We start from the raw sequence: 15,649 nt of genomic DNA, 5'->3' as shown, positions 1-15,649 counted from the left end.
GGACCCACCCCTGTCTTCCTAGAATTTCTCTGCCTCCTACCTCTATTATTGTGAAGGAAGGGGGTGGGTGAAGCTGTACTCCAGTCTCAGACCCCCAGGGGAGATGTCGATAGTAACGATCTTACTGCTTCTGTTAGTCTGGAAGTTCTCTCTATACTCCTAGCAAGTGTCCATCACACGACATTCTTGTATTTAAAGGTCATTTCATTGGAAAGGGATGAAAACTCTCGGCCTGGCCATTTGCTATAAACTTCAAACACACAATTTGTACAGGTCCCAAGTTTCTACTTTACTGAAATACACTGCCTTTGGGCTACTCTTCAGCTGTCAGCTGCAGTGTTGGTAATTGAAATCCCTTCTACCCTTTGGTGCAGTGATGAGACTTTGTGCTCATGAGCACCCGTGCTTTCTCTCTGCTCCCCTTCCGCCTCCAGACTGCCACCCCCTGTGCCAGCACTGTGCAGCTGATCTCCACAACACCGGAAGTATCTGTCTGAGGTGCCAGAATGCCCACTACCTGCTGCTTGGGGACCACTGTGTTCCTGACTGCCCTTCAGGATACTATGCAGAGAGAGGAGCTTGTAAAAGTGAGTAAGCGCTGGACTCAGGAGCTGGGGCTGCCGCCTGAGGTTCTCTTCAGGGGAATTGCTGAGAAGGCCTGAAGTTCCCTGTGAGTGGAGGCAGGAAGCATGCCATGGGGCTGTAAACCAGACCTGCCAATGTTCTCAATGTTGGGACTTTATTACCCACACTTGGGATGCTGCTTTGGAAGAGAATCTGACATCATGGTTTCTGTTGTGTCTTTTTTCCTCTGCAGAATGCCACTCCTCCTGCAGAACCTGCCAGGGCAGAGGACCTTTTTCCTGCTCCTCATGTGACACCAACCTCGTGCTGTCCCACACTGGCACCTGCAGCACCACCTGCTTCCCTGGGTACTATCCTGATGACAATCGTGTTTGCCAGGGTAGGTTTTTCCAATGAACTTTCTTTCCTGCCTTTCTGGAGCTATTGAAAGAAATGCGAGGTTCTTACTTACATCTTCTCAACTGGTAGCCTTCATTTTTATAAAAGGAAGAAAGCTAATCTACAAAGGCAATCAGGTTGCCATTAGCAGATTATAGCTCAGATAACAGCCTAATTGAAAGTGCTGGCCTGGCGGTAGGGTCTCCTCTGTAAGTGCCAGCTGTGTGATCTTGGGCAGGTTATTTAACTTCTCTATTCAGGTTATCTCATTTAAAAAATAAAAGTGTTAGTTTGTTTCATCTTTATAGTTTTTCTCAGCAATCCCATTTATGACCCTACACAGACAGTGGAGCTTGCACTAGTATGCACTATACTAATCACTTCTCTGGATTTAATTTGTTTTCTATATGTATTTGTGAATATTGACAGTGTACAAGGCTTTGCATGCTGCAGATATTCCATTTCTGCCCAAACAGTAGTTATTTGGACTTACATGAGAGTTACTTATATAGATGTCTTATTTCTCAAATAAGTCAGAATATGATTAATTACCTTGAGTCAGGCACAAACAAAGAGGGTAAATTAGGGAAAGGGTGAATCTACCTGAAAATTTAAGAAATCCTTCACAGATGAAGGAACATTTATGATAGGCTGATGCCACTCTTTTTTTCTCAGTTACCAAGTGTCATTTAAAAAAAAAATTGTTGGCCGGGTGTGGTGGCTCACGCCTGTAATCCCAGCACTTTGGGAGGCCGAGGCGGGTGGATCATAAGGTCAGGAGATCGAGACTATCCTCGTCAACATGGTGAAACCCCATCTCTACTAAAAATACAAAAAATTAGCTGGCATGGTGGTGCATGCCTATAATCCCAGCTACTCAGGAGGCTGAGGCAGGAGAATTGCTTGAACCCAGGAGGCGGAGGTTGCGGTGAGCCAAGATCGCGCCATTGCACTCCAGCCTGGGTAACAAGAGCGAAACTCCACCTCAAAAAAAAAAAAAGTGATATATTTGAAAATGACAGTTAACAAAAATAGTGGTGATATTTCAGTTGTGTGTTCTAGGGAAGGAATTGTGGAATAGGGGTTAGGAGAGTGGGCTCTAGTCTCAGAGAACTTCAAATTCTAACTGCTGCTTAGTGCTTTATGACCTTGAGCAAGTGAGCTAACCAAGGCCTCAGTTTCTTTCTTTTCCTTTTTTTTTTTTTTTTTTTTTTGTGAAAGGAAGATTATGACCGTACCTGCATCTTAATGTTGTTGTTACATTTAACATAGATAATAGTGGAGAGTAAGCTGTCAGTATTAATTAACCATTGTTTTGTTTTTATCATCATCATCTAAAATGAGAGGCAAATAAAGTAGTAAAAATATTTCTATTTTATAGATAAGAAGATAGATATTACTGTTAGTTTATTGAGATCCTTGCAAAAATTTACATTAGTTATATGGAACTCACCCTTTTGCATCATCTGTGGAGGTACTGGAGATCTAAAATCGAACTTTTTTGGACCGGTGGGAAGACTGCTTTTGTAACAAAACCTTTGCTTTGTATATATCAACTGTCTGCCAGAGTCTGTAGATTCTGTAATACAGAGACAGGAATGAAATACTTCCATGTTCTATTCAAGAGCAAGAGAGTGTTGCTCTCTAATAGTGACTTAGATTTATGAAGCTCTTCACAGCAGTGGTATCACAGAAATAAAAGTTCCAAAGAAAAAAATAGAATCCCTTATATGAAGTATAGGTGACAAAAATACATTGCATTGAAATATTTCTCTTCTGGGAAGTTTTTGTCTTGGGGCAGGGTGGCCTCTGCATGAACACATTTGCTACGCTCCCATGTAAATAGAATGTCATAGAATATTTTAGTCGGACTAAGAATTTCCTAAGTTTAGTCCTTAAATTTTATTCTTTTTAATATTGAAAAAGTATGCTCCTAAGTTGGGATATTTGAGTTTCTAGTATGTTTAAAAATATAATTATATAAAAAGCCTGGCCACCATGTGAAACGCCACATCTACTAAAAATACAAAAAAGCTAGCCAGGTATGGTGGTGCATACCTATAATTCTAGCTACTCAGGGGAAGCTGAGACAGGAGAATCACTTGAACCTGGGAGGCAGAGGCTGCAGTGAGCCAAGATCACGCCCTGCACTTCAGCCTGGGCGATAGAGCAAGACTCTGACTCAAAAACAAAACGAACAAAAAAATGCTTTATTTTAATACTCATAGACAATTATTGGCTTGCCAATTTTAGAAATTCTGTAATAAGGGCTTTTGAGGAAATGTAATCAGTATTAAGGAATAACCAAATTATTGAAGGAAGTAAGGACTGGAGAGCTTTCTAGATATTCTGTTTACAGGAATCTTTTGAGAGGATGAACTATTAAGTGAATTCAAAAATCTAAGTGTCACCAGATGAGATAGGAACTTTAAAAAAGAGATAGTAGGTAAGGTTCTGAGTACTTGAAACCACAGTGCTTTGGAATTGAAGGAGAATTCCAGAATTACTCAAGCCAACCTTGCGCCAGTGCAGACACTCTCACTCACTGCCACAGGCTTCACAGAAGTAAATCAGTTCCACCGCTAGGGAGGTGGAGTTGTTGGACAGTTATTTTTAATTGGCCCTAGAACTTGCCTCCAAAGTAACATAGAATAAGCCTCCTCCTTCCTTCACATGATTACTCTCCAGAGTTTGAAATTAGCTGTCATTCCCCACTTGGACATCTCTGTTCCATGTAGACCTGTAACCAATGGAGTATTGAAGCAGGAGAGTGGATGACCATTTCTTAGACCTACAGCAGAAAACAGGTCTGTTTAAGAAGGTGATTGAATCCCCACACTGTGAGATTCCTTGCTCCTTAAGACACATCACAGATGTGATGGTTATAGCACATCCCAGCTTCCCTCACTGCCCTCACATCCTCCACTGTGCCACCTTTTTCACTGACTGCCTGCACTTGCCATGGGGGTCACTGGCCTCAAAGAACTGTCCCTACTACTCCAGGTGTGGCCACACCAACATGACTGCATCAGGACTAGTACTTTGTGGGGTCTGAATGTAATATCATAGAAGCAGGGAATTCAAGGGACATTGGTACCTACGGAACTGTTCTGCATCAGACAGGATCAGCCATTTACTGATTACATCGGAAAGGGGTAAGAGCAAGAAGCCACATGTTCCTCAGTGTGACACTACTGTGTCCCTCCAAATCCTCCATCAAGCCTTCCAACACTTCAGAATACTCAGCATGAATCCATTTCTTTTAGAAGTAAGTGAAGGAACTGAGATATACATCAAGGTTCCAAGGGGGAATGAGTACTTTCTAGAAAAATTCACGCTGGCCACAGTGGCTCACACCTTTAATCCCAGCACTTTGGGAGGGTGAGGTAGGAGGGTCACTTGAGGCCAGGAGTTTGAGATCAACCTAGGTAACAAAGTAAGATCCTGTCTCTAGAAAAAATTAAAAAATAAGCTGGGCATGGTGGTTTGTGCCTGTGGACCCAGCTATATTGAGTTTGAAGCAGGAGGATTCACTTGAGCCCAGAAGGTAGAGGCTGTAAGTGAGCTGTGTTCATGCCACTACACTCCAGCCTGGGTGACAGGGTGACACAGTGAGACCTGTCTCCAAACAAAACAAAAAACAAAACAAGATTCAGGAACACAGAGGCAGGTGGAAGTAAGTCATAAGAGAAACCCTCAGACACTAAAGCAAAGAATTGGCCTTGACCCCTGGCTGGGGAACTGGCATTCAGGGGTCTCATTTTGCAGCTCTATGTCAAGAAGGGAGGACCAGCTGACCCTTACATTGCATGGAGATTCTTCAGCTTAAGATGTCTTTAGTATCTTCAGTAACCATATCATGTTTTTAGTTACTATCAAGCCTGTTATTGACTAAAAGTCTTAGATTTTTTTTTATAGGAACTGCTATCTAAACAGATCTTCTTCATCCTGTATTTGTATAGTTGGTTTTGGAACATAAATGTGGGACTTTATTCTTAGAGTTCTGCTTATTTCACTTGATTACTGTAGGTTCATTATTTCAACTGGTTAAGGTAACTGAACATTGTTCTTCCAGCTAGTGAAACTTAACTATGTATATTTCCTATATAGATGCCTGTGGCATATTTAAATGTCATTAGCTTGGCTTCTTTGTTTTCATTAAGTCATGTATAAAAATCTTGATCAAGCAAGAAATTACGGCTTGATCAATGTGATATTCTACTGTGGACATTATTTTTATCAGTTGTAAAGATTTGCTGGTCACATTTTGAGTATGATTTTCAACCACCGTCAAATCCACTTACAACCACTAGGTCTCACTTCATTTTTGTATTCACAACTTTATTTTTGGAATCTCTATTAAACGCTTTGCCAAAATTAAGATGCACCATGCATAGAAATCCTAGCAAAAATGAAAAGGATAAAAATTTATTCCCATCTAAGCTTACAAGAGTTAAAATATTCTTTTCTATTGTTGAAAATAATTAGGACTGAAAATCCAGTCTAGAACTTTCCCATGCCCTTAAATTACCAATATACATATTCTAATGAATGTTTTATAGCAATGTCTTTCTTTTTAGGTGAAACAATACCATGTGATTTCTTTTTATTTTTCAGGGAAGTATTTTTCCTGCACTGTGCCACATACTTTAATATCATATAGATCTAAAGCTCACTGGGTTTCTCTCTGGACTTTTCCTCTGACACATACCTAGAGGAGATTTCAGAATGAGACAGAGATGCTGGTCCTTGTATCTATTTTGTGCAATATCTGGCTTTATTTCATTTATGTAGCAAGTGTTTATTGAACACCTACAATGTGACAGAGAACCAGCTGGTGTTGGAGAACATTATAAGGAACAGAACAGACCTGTTCTTTGATTTCATGAAGTTTGCAGCTTAAAAGATTCAAATGTTAATCAAATAATCACTTAAATGAAAATTGCTGTACATGGCATAAAAAGCATGTATAGGGTGCTATAATGGAAGGCCTGTTTTAGAATAAAAGTTAACAAAGTTCCCAGAAAAAGAGACTGAAGAATGAGTAAGAGTTAAAGACTCAGAGATTATATTAAGAGGATTCCAATATACATGTTATAATAGGATTTCCAGGTGGAGAGAATGGAAGGAATGGTAGAAGAGCAATATTTGCAGAAATGATGGCTGGAAATTTTCCAGAATTGAAAAACGACATTGAGTTTGAAGGCAAACGTCTACTCTGAAACCTGAGCTGTATGAATTTTAAAAGCAACTCTGGTGGATGCATGGAAAATAGATTGCAAGTGGGTCAGAGCGGAGTTTGGGAGCCAATGAGGAGGCTGTGATAGTAGTTCAGCAGGGGATGATGATGGCTTAGAAATACTGGCATTTGTGGAAATGGAATAAAGCAAAAAGTTCTGAGAATTATATTGGAGAGCTTGAATAAATAGGATCCAGTGAGTAATTGGATTAGGAGTCAGGGAAAGAGAGGCATCAAGATAGACTCCAACGTTTCTGGCATGAATGACTGTGTAGATGGAGAAATGCCAGTTGTTAAATGAGGGAAGATGGAAGCATGACCAGACTGGGAGATCATCCCTAAATGTCAGAGTTATCCGGCTAGCTTCTAAGAGTTGTAACTAGGCAAATCAATAAACCAGTTCACCTTCAAGTCCTTTGTATCTTAAAGTATGGATTTTCCCAAGCTCCCCAATGAAGCTGGGGCCTAATTTTAGTGTTGGCATCACACAAAAATCTGAATCTACATTATAAACTAAAGGGGGCTTGATTCCTGAAGAAGTAAGATTTAAGTTCTAAACTGTAATTCCAGAGATCTTAGAGGAAGCATAAATTCTGTTGCTGAATCACAGAGTAATTTGGATATGGGATTTTCATTCTTGGATTTGCAATTTATATTCTTTGTAAAATAAGATTACCCTTTTCTATTTTGGAAACTAATATTTTCTGTTTTTGCTGATCACAGGGGAGGGCGATGAGCCATAATGAAATGTGAAGCAGGTTGGAGCAAGGCTTTGTTCCTATGCAGCATCTGTCTAGGTTTAGTCAGTGCTTCAGTATTTGCAATTGTAATCATCTGGTCATTTTCTTTTCCTATTGGCTCAGCATGCGACACACACTGTGGAAGCTGTGATTCACAGGCCAGCTGTACCTCCTGCCGAGATCCAAACAAGGTTCTACTCTTTGGGGAATGTCAATATGAGAGATGTGCCCCACAGTACTATCTTGACTTCTCCACCAACATGTGCAGAGGTAAAGCTCTTACTGAATTGTGGAAAGATTCTTTTATTCAGTGATACCCCTTTACTATCAATGTCTAGTTTTCCATATTGGGAAAATGGCGGTCATCATATATTTTGACTTTCTCTGATGGTTGCAAGAATTATGTATGTATGTATGTATGTAGGTAGTCATTTAGTCACGCCTTTATTTACTTATTAAGCATGTATTTTTGAGCACCTACTTGTGTCAGACAGTGTGCCACATTTTGGTAATAAGACCAAAGGTGGCAAATTGTAAATCCTCAGGTTATATTTGGCCCATAGACATGTTTTGCTTGATCTAAATAATGTTCCGATGCTTTAAAATCTTTAATTATTTGCCTTTTGAAAATCTGAAGATTTCACATGCAAAATCGAGATTTTTCAAGTGTGTGTGTGTGTGTGTTGTTTTTAACCAGGAGCTCTAGTAATGTTGTATATGCATCTCGACAGTGCAACTGTAGGTTGGAATGGTGTAGCTGTTGTCCCCGCTGGATGGAGCAGGATCTCTTCACTCCAGCAGTCCTCACCATTCCCTTTCTATCACAAAAGGCCTATTCTGAAGATACATTACTTTTCTGGGCTGTAGGTGTTTGCATTTACAACTCTAGATTGCTACCTCTAAGCTTAATGAGGTCAGGAGTCATGTCTGATGTGTTCAGCTCTGCTTAACATACTTAAATGAGTGAAGACGTAGTCCCTGTCTTCAAGGAAATTTATAAGGAGATAATGTCAAAAGCCAAATGCCTTTTTCTTTGCTCTCCAGTAGCTGGAATTCTTGAGGCTTATGTTCCTTGAATGGTAGTGCTCAGCAAGAGGAAAAGCAGAGATAAAGAACAGGTTTTACTTGCTCCTGTTGGTTTCCTCATTCCTGCCTCCTTCCACAGCTTTCTCTATCCCTCTGGTTCTTGCAGAGAAGCTAGAGCTTGGATATGGGGGTCAAACATCTGTCAGGTAAACTTAGGTTGCTTTAAGGCTCTGCAAAATTACACACTTTGCATTCCAAGAAATTCTACTTGTTTGTCAACTTAGGTGGTCTGCTGTGCTCAAGACCACAGAAGTTTTTTTCTGTTTTTTGCCTTCTAACCAGTAGCTGTCAGTTTGTGGTGAAAAACAAGATTATCACAAATCCATCCCATTATAAATGATTTCATAACTATGCTGGCAGTTTTCAAGGCTCTGTTTTAGTCATTTTCCCTCAGGACTGATTCAGCCAAAATAAATGAATAGGATTAACTTTGTGAATCTTCTTGGGAGCATGTGTACTATCTTGCACATTTACCTGATTTCTTTGGGACTTAGAAATACTGTATCAAGGAAGAGAAAAGGTAGCTAATGAGAGGTTTCTCCAGCTTCTCAGAAGGAATGGAAGATGAGATTGAGGGTGGCCCTGAATGGGCATATGTTCTCTAAGAAAAAGAGTTCAGTAGCAAATGTTTATTGAGTTGTGACTATATGCCAGGCGCTATGCTAAATTCTTTAATTCATTATTTCATTTTATTCTTCACAGTGACACATGAAATGTGTACTATTCTCACCCATGATTTACATGTGAGAAACCAAGGATAACATGGAGTAAAACATTATTGTAGGATAATAAAGATAAAAAGTAGTAAAGCCACAACTTGAATACAGACTTACCTTTCTTAAAACCCATGTGCTTAACTGTGTTGTCCCATCCCGTCTTCCGTGCATGTAGCACTTCCCTTACCAGCTACAACACTGGCTTTCAAACATGAGTTTTCTGACTGCATTAGAATTTCCTGGGTTATTAAAAACAGCAACAGCCACAGCAACAACTATAATAATCACAATAACAAGTACAGCAGCAAATATTTTCCCGTGCCCCAACCCAACCTCTGAGACTCTGATTTGATAATTCTGATGTTGAACCTAATCCATATTTTTAACAACCCCTCTGGATTATTTGTGTGCACATCCAAGGTTAGACCCCTCTAGAACATAAGCTCCTTGATGACAGGGTCTACACCTACCACCTTTATATTGCCCCCTCCTGCTGTTCAGTGACCATCCTATAGGTGCTTATGGAGCAAATTAACATGTAAATGTGTCCGTTCTAATGCCTAAATGAGATCCATTGTTTTACCAACCTCTTTCTTTCTGGACAGCACCTTTATGCCCCATATAATTCTGATATCATTGGTTCTTTCTGTCACTTTGGTCAATGCCTGGTTTTGAGAGATAGAAACTCATGCAGTTGGTGGCAGCAGATGCATTCTTAGTTGAGTCTCCGACATCTCTTTACCTATTGAGGATTGAGTATTTGGAAGAAGTCAGGGTTAGGTTTGTGGGGCAAGTTGGTCACTCCCTGAGGCATGTTTTGCATAAAGACTTGGTATGGCACAGGGATAAAGAACTGAGACCAAAGTGATCTGGTTTCTCAGCAGCCCTGCCAACAAGCAGGCTTGGCACGAGTATGGAGTGCTCCTCGTACATGTCCATGTCTGACATAATTAGGGAACACTTAAACCTCAGAGAAGCATTCAGGCTACTACAAGCAGAAACCTTGTTTGAGCCTACTTGTCTGGCATCTCTTACATGGCCTTTATTTTACTCCTTGCAGCTGCAAACAGCATCCTCATAACTGAGTTGCTGGGTCTCAGGGTGGATAGAGAAGAAGATAATCTAATACAGACTTTCTTTTTAGAGTGTGATTGGAGCTGCAGTGCATGCAGCGGGCCTCTGAGAACAGACTGCCTGCAGTGCATGGATGGCTACTTTCTGCAGGATGGTGCTTGTGTGGAGCAGTGCTCGTCATCATTTTACCAGGACTCAGGCCGCTGCAAAAGTAAGTGTGTGGAGGCCCTGCTCTGTGCTCAACCACACCTCGGCCACCTCTCATTTGTACTGATCTCAGAAGGAACCTGTGGCAAGTTTCCCCTTCTGCGTTTTACACAGTTTCTGGTTTCTTTCCTAAGATCTATCTTCGTTATCGTGAAAATTTCCCATTTTTTTCTTCCATGCCCTAAGAAAACATTTGCTAAAATTTGAGGCCAATATGGGAATCTTGGGTGTATAGGACTACACAAACAAGTATGTGTTAGCCATTACTTTTCTTCTTGAAAATCGAACAGTCATGTCCTCCAGGTGAGAAGGTGTTTGTACCCTAGACATTTGAGCACATGGGAAGACCTGATTATTTCACCATCTGCCCCCTTCAACCCTCTGAATACCATATAGCTCACAATCACCTCTCTGGCTGAGTATTCCTTTTAGCCTCAGTTGAACACTACACAATTCTCAGACCCTGAAAATCCCATCAAAAGTGCACAGAGAGCATTCCTAAGAGAATTCCTGGGGGAACAAGAACCAACTTGATGAACCAGGAAAGGTCAACACTTCAGCAAAACAGTACTGAGAGCCAAGGACTAATAATAATAATAGTTGCTGATGCCTGTCATTTACTTTATAGTTTATGTAGCATTTTCCATGGGTGGGTGGGACAATATATCAACCCCCATTTTATAGAGAAGAACACTGAGGCTTAGTGAGGTAGAGTGACTAATCCTAAGTTTCCCAGCTGGTAAGTACATAGTCACAGCCAGAACCCAGACTCCTTGGCTCTTCCTATAGTCCTTTTCCTGGTACACTAGGCTACACTGCTGCTAGACATCTCATGCTGCCTTCTGACAAGGACCTGGAAAGCCACACAGATTCCTGATGACTTGACTTTTGTGTTTCAGACTGTGACAGCTACTGTCTCCAGTGCCAAGGTCCCCATGAGTGTACCCGTTGTGAAGGGCCATTTCTCCTCTTGGAAGCCCAATGTGTCCAGGAATGTGGGAAGGGATACTTTGCAGATCATGCAAAACACAAATGCACAGGTAACTTAAAGACTGTGCTGAGTATTCTGGAATGAAGTGAAGGCAACAAGTAAGCCACATATGCTGACTCTCAGGTATCCAAGAACATTTGAATTAGAAGCAGAATGAAATCCCAGGGAGCTTACCCTAAGTAATTGATGGCTTCCCATGCATATCTGCCATATGTTGGTTAAATAGGATATAGGAGTGTAAGCCAATATTCTCTTACACAAATCAATATTGTCCCCAAAGTTCTTTATGGAAACAAAGCCAGTGTTTTATGGAATGTAAAGCTTATATTGATCTACAGTTAAGGATCCATTAATAGTGGATCAGCCCTGTTGATATAGACAGATTTTTTTCAGTGTTTAGACGAAATCACCCATGACTATGATATTGGCATAACATCCTTAAAGAATAGGATTTTTGGGGACAGTCTAGTGAAACACATTGGAGCTTTTATGAAACTAAAGTTGAACCCCAAGTCTTAATCTCCTTGTCCACTGGATTAGCTAAGAGAATTTTATCAGTTTGTTCTCATCGTACCTATCAAAGCTTGGTTCATGTGCCCCACTGTAATACCTAACATTTAATAATAATGCCATTAACCAGGCATAGCATTTACATATCACTAAATTTCCCCCATTTGCATTATCTAATTTAATACTCACAATGACATGATAAAATATGACAGACATTATGAACCTGTTTTATAAGTGAAAGAAAAATAATAAACTTAGAAATGTTAATCATGGCAACTTAAGATCAGATGATAAGTCCAAGTTTTCTGATTCCAATCCAGGGCCCTTTAAACTATACTGTGTAGCCTCTCTACTGCAAAATCACAACTAAGAAAACAGGAAAATTAGGCAGTAAAAACTCTTCATAGAAGATTGTTAACTTGACTCAAATAAGTAATCCTATGGTCCTATTAATAGCTCCTCTCCTCCAGTATTTAAAATACTGTTAAATACTACTACTACTGCTACTAACAACAATAGTAAGAGATACAGTGAGAGATACAGTGGTGGTAGTAATAGGACAATTGAGCCCTCCCTGTGTAGCAGGCACTGTTTTAGTCATTGCACATTGTAACACATGTAATCCTCCCAACAATTATTTGCATTAGGTGCTACTAATGTCCCCATTTTTAAGACAAGATAATTAAGGCACCAGTTGTTATATAGAACTTGCCCAAGGTCACAGCTGGGAAGGTTAGAGGAGGAAGGGTACCTAGAAAGAGTCTGTGCTCTTAATCACTACAAAGGTCTTTTCTTATAAGTCAATATGGTTAACTTTTTAAACAATTCATTTATGTGTGACATTTTTAGATCTCACTGTGTAAAGTGAGGATTGTTCCTCTCTACAGATCAGCTCCCTATACATTCTACGGGGAAACTGTCAGTATTCTCTTTTGTTACACTTGGGGATTATTTGTTGCATGTGCTGTGACTCTTCCAGTTGCAATCCCTTTATTTTTCTATCCCTGGTTCCTTGATTGAGCCTCATTTAGTGTTTCCTTTTTTAATAGCCTGCCCTCAGGGGTGCTTGCAGTGCAGTGACAAGGACCATTGTCACCTCTGTGACAATGGGTTCTTTCTGAAGAGTGGCCTCTGTGTTCACAGCTGTGTTCCTGGCTTTTCTGCCCACTCCTCTAACAAAACATGTTCTGGTAAGTGCTTCTCCTCTGATGGTCTGGTGAATTTACCAGTAATTTCTCTATATGAACGCTAAGTTTGCAGACATAATTGACTCATGCGATATAAAATGCAGCATTCCCTGTCTGGGGAAACTCATGATGCTATGAAGGAGTAAGGGACTCTTTATAGAATATGGAAAATTGGGGAATCTCAACTTCTATAATCTTTGGAAAGGAAAAGAAGCAATCTGTGCCTTAAAAGTCATAGCTATCAGATAAGAAATTGGCATAAAACTTAGCTATGTTCCTGAACTACATCCATGTTATAGAAAATTATATATATATAGTCACACATTGCTTAATGATGGGGATACATTCTGAGAAATGCATCATTAAGCAGTTTCATCATGGTTTGAACTTTATAGAGTGTACTTACACAAACCTAGATGGTATAGACTATTATATACCAAGGCTACATAATATAGGCTACAAACCTGTACAGCATGTGAGTGTACTGAATACTGAAGGCAATTGTAACACAATAGTATTTGTTTATCTAAACATACTTAAAATAGAAAAGATACAGTATAATCTTATGGGACCACCATCATATAAGTGGTCTGCTATTGACTGAAATGTTATATAGCACATAACTATATTTACATATAATTTATATTTATATAAGTCAGCAGAGCTAATTATGCCAAAGTGCAATTGTGCACCCTTTTTCACACACTGGAGATAAATTATAAATAAATAACAAATAGTACGAGGAGTCTGCTTCATGAGGTTCACATGTTGCAGGTGGATTGATTTCAAGCTTTCCTGTTTGAAATCAATGTAAAATATGTAACATTGGTCAGGCACAGTGGTTCATGCCTGTAATCCCAGCACTTTGGGAGGCAGAAGTGAGCAGATCACCTGAAGTCAGGAGTTCAAGACCAGCGTGGCCAACATGGTGAAACCCCATCTCTACTAAAAATGCAAAAATTAGCCAGACACAGTAATACGTGCCTGTAATTCCAGCTACTCAGGAGGCTGAGACAGGAGAATTGCTTAAACCCGAGAGGTGGAGGTTGTGGTGAGCCAAGATTGTGCCACTGGACTTCAGCCTGGGCAACAGAGCGAGACTTTGTCTAAAAAAATAAATAAATAAAAGTAACAAGAATTGAAGCCAGTCTCTTCTAACATATTAATGGACATGCTACCTTAAATAACAAAGAGAAGTGAATTTAAATTCAGTCTTAATTTTAAACCTCAAAATCTTTATAGGTGAGTAAAGCTTTGGAAGTATATTAAGTACATTACTCTGAGTGTTTGTTGGCTTTTGAGAGTCATTCATTGATAACACGAAGCATTTTTTAACACCCATGTCAATCACATTTTCTGTCTCTATATTTCTGGCCTTTAAAGATATTAAGGCTTCCCCATGGGAAAAAATACTTTTGGCTTATTTTTGGGGAATCTTTCTGGAAACTCTAAGTACTTGAGAGCCAGCTTACTTCTCTCTAGGATATAAGTCAACTTATGAAAATGAAATTTCTTTAGAGCAATCTTACCGTTGAAGCAGTCCCACTGAAACTTGGCATTTCCAAACTGTCCTGTCTGACCTAGTTGTAAAAAGGAGCACTACCAATTAAAGTCCAGCCAAAAACAACTTAGAGGAGACAGGATAAATTCTACATTATGTTAAAAAAAATCCTTTTTTATCTATTAGCTGTTTCATGTGGACAGAGATTATAAAATTGCAAGACAAAGAAGTATGTGTATTTCACATGAATTCTAAGTAGGAGCCACTGATAATCCTACTCTACTGCAAATTAACTGGTGCTGTTCTAGGAAATGGTAGCAAACACCAGCCTCTTTATTTGCCCTCGGCAGGTCTGATGTGGCAGATGCATCAGGATAGGACTGTGGTTCTCAAAATCAGCAGCTCACTAGGATTACCTGTGGAGTTTATAAAATTCCTGAGGTCCTACCCCAGAACATCCAAGTCAGAAGCTCTGGCAGTGGAGCCCAGCTGTCAGTATTGTTTTAAAAGATCCCTATATGATTCTTCTTATTATTAAAATATAATTAACATACCATAAAATTCATGCTTTAAAGTATACAATTCAGTGGTTTTTAGTGTATTTACAAAGTTGTGTAACTATCACAACTATTTAATTCCAAAACATTTTCATCACCCTAAATGGAAACCCCATAATATTAGCCATTTCTCCCCATTCCTATCTCAACCCAGTCCCTGGCAGCCACTAATCTACTTCTGTCTCCAGGTATTTGCCTATTCTAGACATCTCACCTAAATGGAACTTACAGTATGTGGCCTTTTATGTCTGGCTGCTTTTACTTAGCATAATATTTTTGAGTTTCATCCATATGATATCAAGAATCAGTACATCCTTCCTTTTTCTTTTATAGATGAGTAATACTACATTTTATGACATACCACATTTTCTTTATCCATTAAACAATGAGTGCACATTTGAGTTAATTTCACTTTTTGACTATTATGAGTAACGCTGCTATGAACATTTATGTGCAAGTTTTTATGTGAACAAACGTTTTCAATTCTCTTGGGTTTATATACATAGGAGTGGAATTGCTGCATCCTACGGTAACTGTATTTAATTGAGAAACTGTCCAAATGTTTTCCCAAGTGACTACACCATCTTACACTGCCATCAGCAATCTATGAGGTTTTGATTTTTCTACACCCTAACAATTTTGTCTTTCCTAGTGGAAGTGAAGTGATATCTTATTGTGGCTATGATTTTGCACCTGGTCGTGTGCTCATTGGCCATTTGCATATCTTCATTGAAGAAATTCTCATTCAAATTCTTCTCCCATTTAAAAATTGGGTTATTCACTTTCTGTTGTTGAGTTATAGTTCTTTATATATTCTTGATACCAGTCCCTTTGTAGATATATGATTTACATGTTTATTCCCATTCTGTGGATTGTCT

The 15,649-nt window shown here is 39.5% G+C and overlaps 1 protein-coding gene across 3 annotated transcripts in view; it reads left to right on the top strand.

The window, feature by feature from the left end:
* The window catches only part of FRAS1 (Fraser extracellular matrix complex subunit 1), a 464,791-nt gene that overhangs the window by 278,105 nt on the left and 171,037 nt on the right, over positions 1-15,649 (top strand). For all 3 annotated transcript variants that reach the window (XM_032239833.1, XM_032239834.1, XM_032239832.1), the window contains exons 21-26: positions 435-587; positions 818-964; positions 7,066-7,212; positions 9,889-10,029; positions 10,925-11,065; positions 12,576-12,716. In XM_032239833.1, the coding sequence (XP_032095724.1) occupies positions 435-587; positions 818-964; positions 7,066-7,212; positions 9,889-10,029; positions 10,925-11,065; positions 12,576-12,716 (870 nt within the window). The remainder of the gene's footprint in view (positions 1-434; positions 588-817; positions 965-7,065; positions 7,213-9,888; positions 10,030-10,924; positions 11,066-12,575; positions 12,717-15,649) is intronic.

The sequence above is a fragment of the Sapajus apella genome, unplaced genomic scaffold, assembly GCF_009761245.1.
Source record: "Sapajus apella isolate SASKATOON/1434 unplaced genomic scaffold, GSC_monkey_1.0 scaffold45, whole genome shotgun sequence".
In the NCBI taxonomy this organism is placed as follows: Eukaryota; Metazoa; Chordata; class Mammalia; order Primates; family Cebidae; genus Sapajus; species Sapajus apella.
This window is presented reverse-complemented; position numbering and strand designations above follow the sequence as displayed.